Source organism: Callospermophilus lateralis, chromosome 7, assembly GCF_048772815.1.
Source record: "Callospermophilus lateralis isolate mCalLat2 chromosome 7, mCalLat2.hap1, whole genome shotgun sequence".
Classification (NCBI taxonomy): Eukaryota; Metazoa; Chordata; class Mammalia; order Rodentia; family Sciuridae; genus Callospermophilus; species Callospermophilus lateralis.
Genome location: NC_135311.1, coordinates 134936115 through 134949992, shown reverse-complemented (window position 1 = coordinate 134949992; position 13878 = coordinate 134936115). Strand labels below are relative to the sequence as shown.

Below are 13878 nucleotides of genomic sequence, written 5' to 3'. Positions count from 1 at the left end.
TCCTTAATATAGAACCGGGGTAAAGTATAAAATGTCAGAGCACAATTTTCTGTGACAGTGGGTAGGCAGTATATACTTGAGCATGAAGAATATCACTAAATTACATATTCCCTGAGATATTAACAACTAGAAATAAAGTTACAATGAAAGCAGAGTCTTGGGAGTTGAAGGAGGAAAACAACTTATTTCAAATAAGTGCATGAAGAAATAGAAGAATCACCCTTAATGGTACATGTGACCATTCCAGGAATGTTTAGAATGTTGCAGTGGAAGTCCTACTTCAAGTAGTATGATAACATCCTGTGACTTGGTACACATTGTAGAAGGGACCATCTGCGTGGATGCTACTCAGAAATGAGTACAGTGGTGCATCAGCTTGCTACAGGCTGTACTTTGAGAAATGTGTCATTAGGCAGCTTCAGAGCTTTGTGAACATCATGAGTACACGTGCCCAGCGTGGCCAAGAGCTGTGGCGTCACAATGAAGCACGAGCTTATAGGACTACCCTCATGTGTGTGGTCCTTTGTTGACTGAAATGTCACAAGGAAAGAGTTTGTCTTGATCTTTTGCTGTACTATGAATATGTTGAACACTAAAAATTGAAGGAATAATTGTGCTCTTTCTAGACTTCTTTTATTAAAACATTTGCATCTTCACATTTTTTTTTCCTTTTCCTCAAAAAATATTCCCCATGGCCAGTGTTAGTAAATTCACCTTTCTACCTCAGGGACTTGAAGAACAGAGTAGCATGCTGGGGTCTGGTAATGTTTGCGTGCAGCTCAGGATTGAAGGCAGAGCACGCTGGCCTGGTATGAGTTAATCCTGGTGCTTTGTGTTTCTGACTATTAACAAAGCAAATTTATTTCTTCTTAGGAGTGATGCAATTCCAAAGCAAAATTTGATGTCAGTTCTAATGAGTCTGCTTTCGATTGTAGAGTGCAATGATGCCCTAGTAAGGATTAGTGAGAAACCTACTTTGTTGTAGATAATAAATCTGAGAAGTTGTCAGCATAGACTGAAGTGAATCTGGCATGCAGTTGCTTTGTGAATGACCCTTTGAGCAGACTCTGCAGTTCTGAATGTGGTTTTAAATCACTGAATTTGTAGGCAGGTACATATTACAATTGTCTGTTTTTCTTTTTAGGGCTCATGTAATCAAAGAAGTTTCTTTGTTGTGTGTATCTTTACAGAACACAACAGGAATTGAAAATGAATCAGGTGAGTTTAAAAATAAAATTTATACAAATACATGATCTAGATGTCAGACCAGTTCTTGATTTTAAAAGATAGCCACACACGTATTCATTCCTCCCAGAGTTTCACTTTTGTTTCTTAATGCCATTTATTAGTTTGTTGCTTTCACAGTGTGCATTTGTGGAGTGGAATGTGCTGTTTGGTGGGGTTGACATTTCTGTGGGTCCCTGAGTAGAGGGCTCATACTTAGGGATTTTAGTTCAACTTTTCTTTTTTACTTCTCCCCTGCCACACTCTACTGTGAGGTTTTGTCTTTGTTTTTAAGCTTATTAAGCTTTCGTTTTAAACACTTTTTATTTTGCAATTTTCCATTGATTGAAAAGGGAAGAGGGAGTTATTTTTAGAGACTGCTATGGCTCCAGTGTAAACATGAAGTATTTTGTCCTTGAAAGTCCTTTTCAGAGAATAAAGAGGACAGATATTGAAAAATAAGATGTGTTTCTTTTTACAGAAGGGTATGGGATTACCTGGAAATTAAATTATTCTACTCCAGCTATTTCTATAACCTCAAGGATGTTCTGATGAGTGGAATCAGTTGTGTGGATTTAATGTATTCTTATTTTCTGGTTTCAATATTATTTCATTTTTAGTTACCGAAATTTATGGGTGTCAGAAACATTTTCTCAGAAATCTTCATAAAAACATTTTTTAATATGCAGGATAAAACCTAAAAATGTGAAGTATGTATTTTTTTTTTTTTTTAGTTCTTAACTTAGAACTCTCAGACTTGAAAACATTTTGTATCCTTCAGCTGAAACTTTAGACACTATTTTTATCATTTACAGGTGCTTCTAACTTGAGATCACAAGTCCAATTTCATTAGGTGAGGAAGCTTAATAAATTCAGTTCTGTGTTGCATTGAGAGATGTGAAATTTTTGGAATGGATTCTTTTGATTTTTTTTCATTACTTTCTTTATCAGAAATATGTTTATTTTAATGCAGAGGACTGACTATACTTCATAAAAAATGAGTCTGGCAAACACATGGGCACATGGTTTCTATTCTTTTAAAACATGGAGATTTACTGACGTGCCTTTGAAGACAAATTATTTTTGAAATGGTGAGGGCGGGGTGAAGGAATAAAGAACAGTGGATTTTCACAGTTTTCATCCAACAAAGTGATGTGCGTATGTATCATAGGTTTCATTTATTTTCTGATTCTTGATGTGAACCTGGTCACTCAGAGGAGCTTGCTCTTCTGCTGCCTCAGGACTTTTGTTAGAGGAGTCTGGATTCTGGTTAGAATGCTCTCCAGTGCTTCCCAGGTGGAGTCTGAATATTGGTTTGGTTCTTGTTGCATCCACGTTCAGCACTCATTTGTTTGAGGGGCCTGCAGTTTTAACCTCAGGCTTAACTATGCCTAATTCTTATATCCTGTTGGGCTAGTAGTGTGTTTTGTGTGTGAACTTTTTTTTTTTTTTTTTTTTTGGACACTTCACACATTTGCTTTAACACTCCATGTATACCAAATGAACTTCCATTTGAAAGAAGACCACATGCCATTCAAAAGAGTTGCAGCAATAACCATTTCTCTTTTTGGCTCATTTACAGTTTCATTCTGCTTTTGACAAGTTCTAATGCCAGATCTATGGAGGGCTGCCTTTGATGTTAAATGCCAGATATCAGTGAAAAAGTGTCCTCTTATGTTTCTAATGGTTAGCACATTTCTGATTTGAGTGTAATTTAAATGGTCTGGTAGTAATGAAAGTTTTATTTGGTTTATAAAAATTGCTCATTTTCTCTGACTAAAATTTTCAGCATTTTTGCTTAGATTTCATTATTGAAAAAGTATTAGTTGCATGCTATTTAGACTTGATCATTATGCTGTAGCATAAAATCTGTTGGTGTTTTCCAGCGATTGTCCCAGTAATTTTAAGAAATTAAGAATTATTCTTGATAGTTGATAGTTTTCACTTGTGTATTTATTCCTTTCATTTGCAGCCAGTGAAAATAATTAATAAATTGCACTAAAAATTTACTTCAAAATAACTCTACACAAAAAATTCAGATATTAAAAAATGTGAACTTGAGCAAGATTAACTTTCAGTTGAAATCCTGATGATTATTTTGAGGTAGGAGTAGTCTTTCTTGGAACTGATGGGCATTGCTTTGAGCTGTCAGACCTGTCTGATGAAGGGCATGCTATCTAAGAGAATAGTACAGAACTGTTTGTTTCATGTGTCCCTGCCAGTTGAGGTCAGGGACTGAAGGGTCCTGGGCGCTGCACACCATATTGCTAGCAAATGATTATTTTAGAAGAAAATAGAGTCCAGCGCCTGTCAGTATTGTTGGCATTGACCATTGAGAAGCATCCTGAGCTGTCCCACCAGGTCGTGCCTTGCCAGGTTCTCCCTTTATGGTCAGCTATGGGGTTCCACCAGGCCCTGGAGTATTGTTTGTCTTTCTTCCTCTGCCCTTTGTTCCTACTCAGTACTTACTCCTCTCTTCATCTCTAATCCTCTCCACATAGAATTCCAGCTTGCTCTGCGTGCCGTATTGGCAGGTGGAGTAGCAATCACTGACCTCCCCACCCCCATTTCTCATCTTCTCTATTTTCAAATCCTTCCTATTTTTTTTTTTCTTTCATTAACATGCTACATCCATCCTGGTACAGATTTTTCTCCACTCACTCTGTGGTTACGTCCCGATAAACCCATCATAAAGTCAAAAAATGGTAAGTCAATCCATAATGTGTTGGGTTTCATCTATATTTAACTTTTGAGGTCTTCTAGTCTTTCCTTAGACTTATTTAATGTTGTAATGCAAGTAGGCTCATAGCCGCTTAGAGTAGATATGTAGAGTTTAATACCATTTGCTCTCTATTGAGGTTGCTTAACAAACTGGACAGGCACTCTGTTAAGCATAGTATGTACATTTTCATATTAATTTAGTCTTTGTAGCCACTCAATGAAGCATAGATATTGTAACTTTAATTTTATGGATGAAAATATTAAGGCCCAAACAGGTGGCTGAAGCTTGCTTGTGGTCATTCAAATGGTAAGTACAGCTGTTCTTATAATGAACAGCTCCTCAGATTCCATAGTTCAGGTTCTTGGTCACTGTGCTGGGTAAATTATGTTATGACGAGGGAGCAAGCAACTTGAAATTTTTGGTGGCACAACACAGCGATAATTTATATCTTGTTCTTGCCACCAACCCATTGTGGACTTGTTTGGGGCTCTGCTGTTGTAGTCACTCAGGAACCAAGGGTGATGGAAGTTTGTCTCCATATACAGCACCCTGGTGTGCACTCATTGGTACAGTCATGCTGGCATCTCTAACTTAGCACTTGGGTCAGGGGAGCAGTGTAGTGCAATTGGGTGCCTCGTAGCAGAGGAGAACTGTGACATTTAAAAACAACCATGATGATTTTACTGCAAGTACTTTTACTACTAATTCACTGAATTACACTTAGATTTTTTTTTCAAGAGTCTTTGCGCAGTGCAAATTGTTATTAGTGTGTCAGTTTAGTGGTTTATGATTGCATTGTCTGTACATCCTGATTAGTAATCTGTTACTGCTGTTTACCAGTAGCAAAGCAATTTAGCTTTCTAAGCTTGTTTCAAAGATTAGTAAAATAACCAAAGGAGCTTTTAATCACTCAGTGTGACAAATTCAACCCTGAGAGTTGGGATGAGCCACCCATAGTTCCATTATCTCAGCCATCTTGAATGTCCCTCCACCTCTCACATCCTGGTGCAGACCCTATCCCAGATGTGGTGGATGCCGCAGAGAGCTAGGTGGCAAAGCACTGTAGCCTGTGAGCTCACAGAGGGACAGGGACTGCAGCCAGGCAATTTCCAGTAGTGCAAAGTGCTGTGGTGGAGAATGGTAGGTCAGGATGGGGGAGTTTCTCTGGATTACACAGAGAAGGCTGTCCTAAGGAGATAACAGATAGTAGAAACAAGACTTAGGTGATAACCACGAACTAGCTAGATATGTGAAGATCTAGAGAAAGAAAATTCTAGGCAGAGTAAATGCACAGTAAATACAGGGATCCTGAGGTGGGAATGAGTTTGGTTCAAGAAAGAGAGGGCAAGCCAGGGGGTGGAGCTTGGCCATACTTAGAGCTCCATCTGACTCAGGGACAAGATGACATTGGTGAGAGGTAAGGGCCAGATTTATAGGACTTAGGGCCATGGGAAGGCATTTATATTTATTATATTTACAGTTAGAAGCTCTGGATAACGACATGATCTGATTTCCATTTTTAGAATATCACTTTTACTGTGCCTTGGAGACTGGGTTGGGAGTGGGTAAGGACCTGGTAATATGCTTTCTCATTATTGAGATTAACACCATATTTGATGACAGCTTCTTCAGTTGGAGAACTTAATGAGCTGCCAGCTTTTGAAAAGAAGGTATATTTTTGTGTTTGAGAACTAGTTGCCGTTCTTTCAAAGATATAAGTATAAACGACTTTCTTTTCTGTGTCCATCTGCTTATTGTTATTGCAGTTAGATTCATTCCTTAACCAAATGCAGTTTAATGCTATTTCAGTAAAGTGAAGCTTGTTGGATTTTTTCCCTCTATTGTTTAGTAGCTTAGAATCTTGATTGTAAGTCTAAAAAAAGAAGAGTTGTCCAAAGAGTTCTGGAATATTTTAATACCCTATGATTCTTGGATGTTCTTTGCTTATAGTAATTGCTATGGGATTCTTCTTAGCCTATTGTAGGAGCAGCCTCTTAACTTTGCATGAAGATAACTACAACATGTTCCTAATATTAAACGTTATTGAGTTTAACGTCCCCATCAGCCACTGCTTTTACTCTTCAGTGTTTTGTTCTGAAAGGTCTGTAACAAGCTAGATGCTTTAATTAAATAGTTAAAGGAGATATAATCATATCCTGTCACTATCTGGGTGAATTGTGTTAAGTGGAATATGAATAAAATATGCTTATTCTTGCATTTTTTAAAAACCAAAAACATGAGTATGTGTTGCCCAGGTGAGGTGGTATATGCAGCCTGTGTAACAGCAGGCAGGGCCAGTTGTGCTGTTCTGTGGGGCTGTCCTAAGCACTGTAGTGGACATTTGTCCAGTGGGATGGAGAGAGGGCCACGGTGAGGGGGTGGAGGAAACTGAGGCTACATGTGCTGGAGCTGAGAGGTGGGGGCTGGGAGAAGGGGTAGGTCGTGGAGAAGGTGTGGGGTCAGCTCCATGGGTTTTGTAAGGACCAGAGTAGAATTTGCCTGGGAGATGGCAGCCTCGAGCAGAGGAATGTTTGGAGGGTCTCAAGCAGAGGAATGTTTGAGTCAGGTTGAAAAAATGAAACTTGATTAAAAAACTTGTTTTGTATTGCATCAGTATTTTTGTCTTTTAAACTATTTTCTTGGTTCACTGTAAGTTTCATTTTAACACGATTTCAAGATAAGAACATAGGAATTATTTATTTTTTAGTTAGCAGTAAAACGTACCCACCTTAAGTGCATAGCTTGTTTGACAAACGTCTACATGCATGTCCACTGTCATCAAATTACAGGACATTTCTGTTATCCCCCAAAGATCTTTTTGCCACCCCAGACAACCCCGGATGAGTTTTCTGTGCCTATAGATTGGTTTTTCCTGTTCAAAAGTAGGACCATTCAGTGGCTGCTGTTTCATGTGTGACTTTCATTGATCACTATATTGTTTTTGAGATTGGTTTACTTTCCATGTGTCAGTAGTTCATTTCTTGTACAGGAGCTAGTTTGGGGAGAACATCTGACCTTCTAGTTAAGTAAGTTCATAAACCGAGCTTTAAGGGTTGGTGAACTTGGGTTGCTTTCTTTCATTTTGGTTATCTTCCTCCCCTTTTCTAATCCTGAAAATAAACATATTATAAAATAGTTGAAACCAAAAGCATATGCTAACAATATATATGTTGTGTTTTTTATTATTATAAATACAAAGTTGATTTTTCATATTTTTAATTTTTATTTTTTGCAGTACTGGGGATCAAACCCAGTGCCTTATGCATGCAGGATAAACATTCTACCACAGAGCTATACCCCCAGCCCTAATTTTCATTTTTTTGATATTCTTTTATACTCTTTAATATAACAGAACATATTTCCCACTGACTTTAATATTCTTTTTTAAAAAAAAATTGTTCTGTTTGGATATCTTTCCTATTCCCATACTCCCTCCCTTCCCCTTCATTCCCCATTGTGTAATCCATTGTGTTCCCCCTGGACGCCCCCTTATTGTGTGTTAGCATAGCATATCAGAGAGAACATTTGGCCTTTGGTTTTTTGGGATTGCTTAGCTCTGACTTTTTTCAACTATTTCAAGTAAGACTTTCAAGTAAACTGTTTCCTATCTGTTACGGCTTAAATATCAATTAATAAATTATTAATAAATTAACATCCTGAATATTGATGGCACCTAAATCTCATTTTGAATCATGTATTCTACTAGATAAATTAGCAATTTATAAAATCTGGGACATTGTCTTTCTGCATCAAACTATAGATTATTTCTGAAAATTTTAGGTAGGATTTCCTTAAATAACTAGGGGGAGCTTTTGGTGAGAAGGATTACCTTTTATGTTGTTCGGATATTAATACTGTGGTAGAGATATTTCAGAATAGCTCAGCTCTGCCTCCCCTTTGTGGTCTTTTGACTCAATCTCCATAATTAATTTGGACTCAGCCACTCCAGCTCTGTGACCTTGGCAGGTCACCTGACTTCTTGGTCTTAGCTTTCTTGTCTGTTAACTAGAGGTAGACCTGTACTTTTGTTTAACTGTAAAGGAGTCAGTTAACATAAACGAGCTCAGGCCAGTGCCTGGCATATAGGAAACATTGTGTAAGTATTATTATTATTCATTATTATTTTCAGTCAGTAACCACATCCTGATTCTGCTATATAAAATGCTTTCTAACACTCTTAAGTCTTCATCCCACATACTTCTTGTTTGAACTAGTACACAAACCTCCCAGTTGATTGCCTTGCTGACAGTTTCTCTCCCTGGCAAATCATTCCCCACAGGCCTTGAGTTCTGTTGTTACATAACACAAAACAGACTATATAGGAAGCTAGAAAAGGGGCTATCATGGAGGGTTATCAAGAACTTCATGGGATTTGAACTTGACCTAGTAGTATGTAGAGGATATTGACTGGTTGGAAGAATTGAGGGCCAGGAGGACCAGTGGCTGGATTGTTAGTGAAAAAGCCTGACTAGTGACAGACTCCACCAGGAAGGAAGAGGAGCAGGTCTAGGGGCAGTTAGGGGCCTGGGAGGAATCTTGAGAGAAAAATGGGGATTTTTCTGTGATTTCTCCCAGTAGAATTTTTTCCTTAAATAAAGCCATGAGTAGACCAGACGAACCCCACCTGACTTGGAGGGCTGTAGCCCCATGGTTTGATTGGATGAAAATGATTTAAGAAATTATAATCCAGTCATCAGCAGTGGACCCTTAGGAGGCGGCATATAACCTCTACCTGCCCCAGCCCATTCCCACTCTGACTCCATTCCTGTCCAGCCTTCCTGCCAGCCTGAGGGCTGCAGGTGGCAGGAAGCTTGTCCTGTCACTTATTTTTTTGTGGTACTGGAGGTTGAGCCCTGGGCCTCGTGTGTGCTGGGCAAGCACGGCACTCTGAGCTGACCCCCAGCCCTGCTGCTCACCTGCAGTATGGCTGCTGTTAGTGGGATGCCTGCAGGTTCCCTCAGCAGCTTGGGGGCCCAGCGCGTGTGAGTCCTGCCTGTTTTGGTTGCTGAAGGCCTAGGGGAGCACTTGCCAGCCACGTGGGGGACAAGTGGGGTTGACTGTGCCATTTCAGGTTTGAAGAGTGGTGGTGGCAGTGGGATTGGAGAAGGGCACAGGTACAGAGATTTCAAAGGCCCTGCTGCCTCCCCCTGCTGGGGTCCTCTCCCCAGCTCTGGTCTCCTCCCCGACTGCCTCTCCTCTGATTTGGGGCACTAGCGCCTCTTCACTGCTCTTCTTTCTCTTCCACTTGGGAACACGGTTTCCCGAGGCTCCCTTCTTACCTTTTCCCTCCTCCTCTGTTTACCATGAAGGCCCTCCTGCGGCCCCGGGGAGCCCATCTCCAGTTGAGTCTGTGGCACTGTTCAGCCACCCCGGTGTCCCAGACTGCTTTGCAGTTTTGACTGCTGGACTTTTGTTCCTTCACAGCAGCCACTGCTCTGTGCATGGATGCTGGGCCAGGGCCAGGCACAGCTGCGGTGAAACTGCGCTAGCTCAATCTGTCTAAGCCTGTCCTTCCTGAGAGTCCAAGTCAGGGCTTAGGAAAGGCAAACTGCAGCGAGTTGAGGAAGTGTTGTAAGGACCTCAGGGGAAGTCCCCCAGGGTAGGATGGTGGGCACCTGCTTCTCAGAGGCCAAAGTGTCTTCTGGGTAGAGCTGAGACGTGCAATACCGATGCCAAGTGGCCCCTTTAGGTTCTGTGCTGCCTTGCTGGTGCCTTAGCCCCACACCCCTGGGCTTGATTGCAGAGGGCAGCAACTCTCTTCTGTGTTTCTTTTGTTTCCCTGGAGCTCAGTCTGGGGCACTGAGCATAGACTATTGCACTGGATACTCTGAGACCATTGTGCTTTGCTGGGAGACCCCAGCGGGGCCCTTAGCAGCCTGCAGTGAGGTCTTTCTCAGTCAACTTGGCTTTCCCCAGGCGGCCTCATGTAGCTGAAGTGCAGCATCAGAACTGCAAAGGTGATTTGGTGCAGTATATTCAACTGCAGGCCTTATTTACAAATCTGATACATTTAAAATACAAAATTAAGCAATCAGACATTTTATCATCTGGTGAGTGATGGTGCCATCATACATTATAGCTTCCAGAAAACTCTCTTCTACACCTGAGAGTGGAAAAGGCAGGTGACATCTTGGTGGTGTTATAACAATACCTCTGACCTTGTGAACCCCCAAGAGGGTCTTCTGAAGCATCCCTGGATGATGTGGAAGAGACTCCACTGGGTTGGTGATAAAATGTGGACTCTAGACTTTAACTAGCTGGATTTTATGGGGCTGCTCTGGGCCTGCTTTCTGAGTCCAGACCCCGAGTCCTGACTGCCTGTGTTGGAATAACCCAGTGCTGCCACTTGCTTGTTGTGGCAATGGACAAGTTTCAGTTTCCTCGGTAGAGTGGGAATCGTAAAAGTGTCTGTAGCACATGGTGATGTGAAGGCCAGACAGGTGATGCAGAGTGCTCCAAGCATGTCTGGGTTCCTCTAAGCACCATCGCTGTGCGGATGATGCTTAACTGAAGAGACACTTCCCTGCCCAGAGGAAGCAGTGAAGGGTTCATTCCTCAGCTCCCCACCTGTCCAGCAAGGGAAGGTTGTCCTGGGAATGGTGTCATGGAAAGTGTCGAAGGACCTGTCACATGCTCCCAGCAAGGTGGCATCTGGAGAACCTAAAAGCTTTCTTGAGGTTTCTTAAATGGTGGGAACAGAGAGGGTCCCCTAGGTGGCACGTTTCATGACAGCTTAACCTTTGTGTCTCCACTGTCCAGCAGAGCCAGCCGGAAGCAGGCACCCAGGAAATATTTGTTAATGACTGAATGAGGGACTGAATGAAGGAGAATGGTTTGTGGCCATTAGTTGGGGAAAAGGGGGAATATTGGCTTTTCTTTGAGTTTAAGGTAGTTGGAAGTTGAAAATATGTATTAATGAGGTTAATTAATGGTTAACAACTAAGTAGCTTATTACATTAACTTAAATTGGACACATTAGGTTGGATGCTTACTGTTCCCTGTCAGTATCGATGTGTTTGGAGACGGTACTCATTAGGCATGAAAGAGTGAGGCCTCCTTGAGGTCTTTGTCACAGGGGAGTAGAGAAGTCCTTCAGCTTACACCTCTGTCCCAGTTGTCAGTGATTTAAGGGTCTCTAAACCAGGAATGTGCCTGTATTAGGGCAGCAAGTCAGGGTGCCAGGAGACTGGGTCACCACAGAGAGGTCCTGGGAGGCTCTGGAGGGAGCTCGGTGCCCCTTGCTGATCCTGGCCTTCTGTTCTCTGATGGTACACTCCTCCCGCTCACTCGCAAATAGCCAGTGGCCTGCAGCCCTGCTCTGCCTACCTCCCCTCTAAGTGCTTCTCTCACTTCCTTTGCCCTGGATGCTTTGGGTTTTTGTGGGACTGCTCGCAGAACACACCAGGCTCCTTCCTAACTTAGGATCTGGTCCCTGCTGTTGAGTATCCTCCCATGTCACCATACAAGTCCCTTTTCATTTTCATTTCTAGAGTCCTGAGCATTCTGTCTGAGTGGCACCCCCATCCCTGCTCCAACACTGAGTCCCCTTTTCATGCTCGATTTTTCTTTTGATCAGGCATTGTGTGTGTGTGTGTGTGTGTGTGTGTGTGTGTTTGAGTTTATCTGTCTTCCTCCCCAGTAACACATTGTTGGTCCAATTGTGATGCCCAGAACATCGGCCCCAGCAGGAATTCAGAAATCTATTAATATGTTGAGTAGGTATTGCAGTTTCTTTTACATAAGATCAATCTGGGAATAATTCCAGGATCAAATTATGACTCTTTAGTGCAAGAGTTAAGCATTGGGAACCCAGTGCTGAGCAAGTCAGACACCATCTGTCTTCACGGCAGTCTCCCAGGGGAGGCACTCATTAAACACATAATTATACAAATAATTATTAAAATATGTAATAAGAACTATGAAAGAAAAATAAGGAAAGCTAGAAGGTGTTTCTTTATAGGCTGGTCATCCCACAACTTCCCCTCTTCTACTTCTCAAGTCATTACTTTTTCTAAGAATGTTCCAGGGAGTTTGCAGTCAGACCCACTGCTGTGGAGAGTCCAGCAGCTGGGGAGGTGGGAGGAGAGGCCCAAGGCCACTGTGTCTGGAGTGGGTTGCTGTGAACTTAGGTTCCTTGTTATAGTTGAGTCCTATTATTGTATGAGCCCATGTGAAAAATCATGGGTTGACCTAAACAGGTAAGCAAAGCCATAGGAATTTTCCTTTTTCTTGTTTTTGCCTGACAACTTTGCTGAGGTTCTTTATATTCATAGGTGATTCAGAAGTTTTAGTCTCTGTGGTCTCTGTCTTGTTCTTGAGTTTCATGTCTCCTGTGGGCATGGCCATGTCTTCTGTAGGAAGTCTTCTGTTGAGTTTTTCCATGCAAGTCTGGAAGTTTTAGGACAGAAATTATCAGATTATATTCCAGAGATTTAAATGCAGATCCCACAGTGGTTGTGAACTTGGGCTCCAGAGTTAGACAAGGGTTCAGATTCCGGCCTTGCTTGAGCAACTTAGTCCCTTTCCCTGAGTCCCACTTTCCTATTCTAGTGTGTGTCAGGGGCAGGACAGGAAGGCACTGGTAGCACCTGTCCCTTGGACTGTTTGGGGTAAACTCCATCAAGCGTGGAAGACTGTTAGCACAGGACCTCGCACCAAGGGAGTCTGCAGAATGTCTTGTGGAGCTGTTACTCCTGTTACTGTGGCAGCGCCTGAAAGAGGGCTAGCAGACGCTGTCCTTTCAGGGAAGTGCTCCTGGGGATGGCAGATGGTGCCAGGTCTTTGGCCAGTGCCTCTACGACTCTGGCTCGTATTTGTTAATATCACTTAATTTTTCAATGTTATAATCATTATGTATCCTTGGATATAATTACCAACTTAACACCTTTTTTCCCCCCTTTGGAAAAACTTTATCCACATAAAAAAACCCAGCTTACAGAATAAAAATGTAAAAACAGGGATATTATATTTAGAAGTGAGAAATGTCAGTCCTAATTTTATTCACAGTTTAGGTAATCTGAAGCCATGAGGCCATTTTCTGGAACAATTTGATTTTCCCAGGGTCTGGAAGGCCTGTGTAGGGTTTTGACAAGACAAAGGTGGAGGGCTGGGGATATGGCTCAGTGGTAGAGCGCTCGCCTCACATGTGAGAAGCACTGGGTCGATCCTCAGCACCACATAAAAATAAATTAATTTAATAAAGGTATCGTGTTCATCTACAATTAAAAAAATATTAAAAAAAAAAAGACAAAGGTGGAACTCAGGCAGAGCTGAGCATTTGTGCACTGGTGTCTTGACCCTGCTCAAGAGGTGACCCTGGTCTGTGCACCCCTGCAGACTTTCTGGCTGTCTACACAGGCCAGGGAGCAGACCGTCAATATGACTGGGAGATTTATTTCTCGAAGCAGCTATTGATGTTTAAAAAAAGGTTGAGATATTGGAAATCTGCAAATTTGGATGATATTATTTTCTTGGCACATGAACATTCTTAAAAACTATAAAAGCTTCATTGTTGTTGGGAAAAATTAATCTTTTTAGCTCGGAACTTTTTTTTTTTTGCCTACATTGGCTCCTTTGAAAATCATTGAAACATTTCTTTGCAGTGAAATAAAATACTCATACTACAAAATTCATCATTCTTAGAAGGGGTGTGATAAACAAATCAGTTCTTTAGGGTTTATGTGGTACCAGTTACTAGACACTTGGTTTTCCATCAATTTAAAAATTATTTTTAAAGTAATAGTCATGCTCTACCAGTTGGCGCAGATCCTTCCATACATGTCTTAAATTATGATGAATTCTTCCAAACTTTGACAAATAGTTGTATAAAATTCTCTATTTCCTAGTACCTTGGGATGTTGGGATGGCTTTACTGTTTAGCGGGTGGCATACAGTGGTCAGCTCCTGTTTCCTGGAAAGTCAGAGCTCCAGTG

General features: G+C 41.6%; 1 protein-coding gene across 5 annotated transcripts in view; it reads left to right on the top strand.

The window, feature by feature from the left end:
* Prdm2 (PR/SET domain 2) overlaps window positions 1–13878 on the top strand; it is a 114526-nt gene that overhangs the window by 14594 nt on the left and 86054 nt on the right. For 4 of the 5 annotated variants that reach the window (XM_077109976.1, XM_076861251.2, XM_076861250.2 and 1 more), the window contains exon 2: window positions 1145–1218. The exons of the other annotated variant lie outside the window; for it this stretch is intronic. In XM_077109976.1, the coding sequence (XP_076966091.1) occupies window positions 1210–1218 (9 nt within the window). In that variant the 5' untranslated portion in view covers window positions 1145–1209. The remainder of the gene's footprint in view (window positions 1–1144; window positions 1219–13878) is intronic. 5 annotated transcript variants of the gene reach the window in all.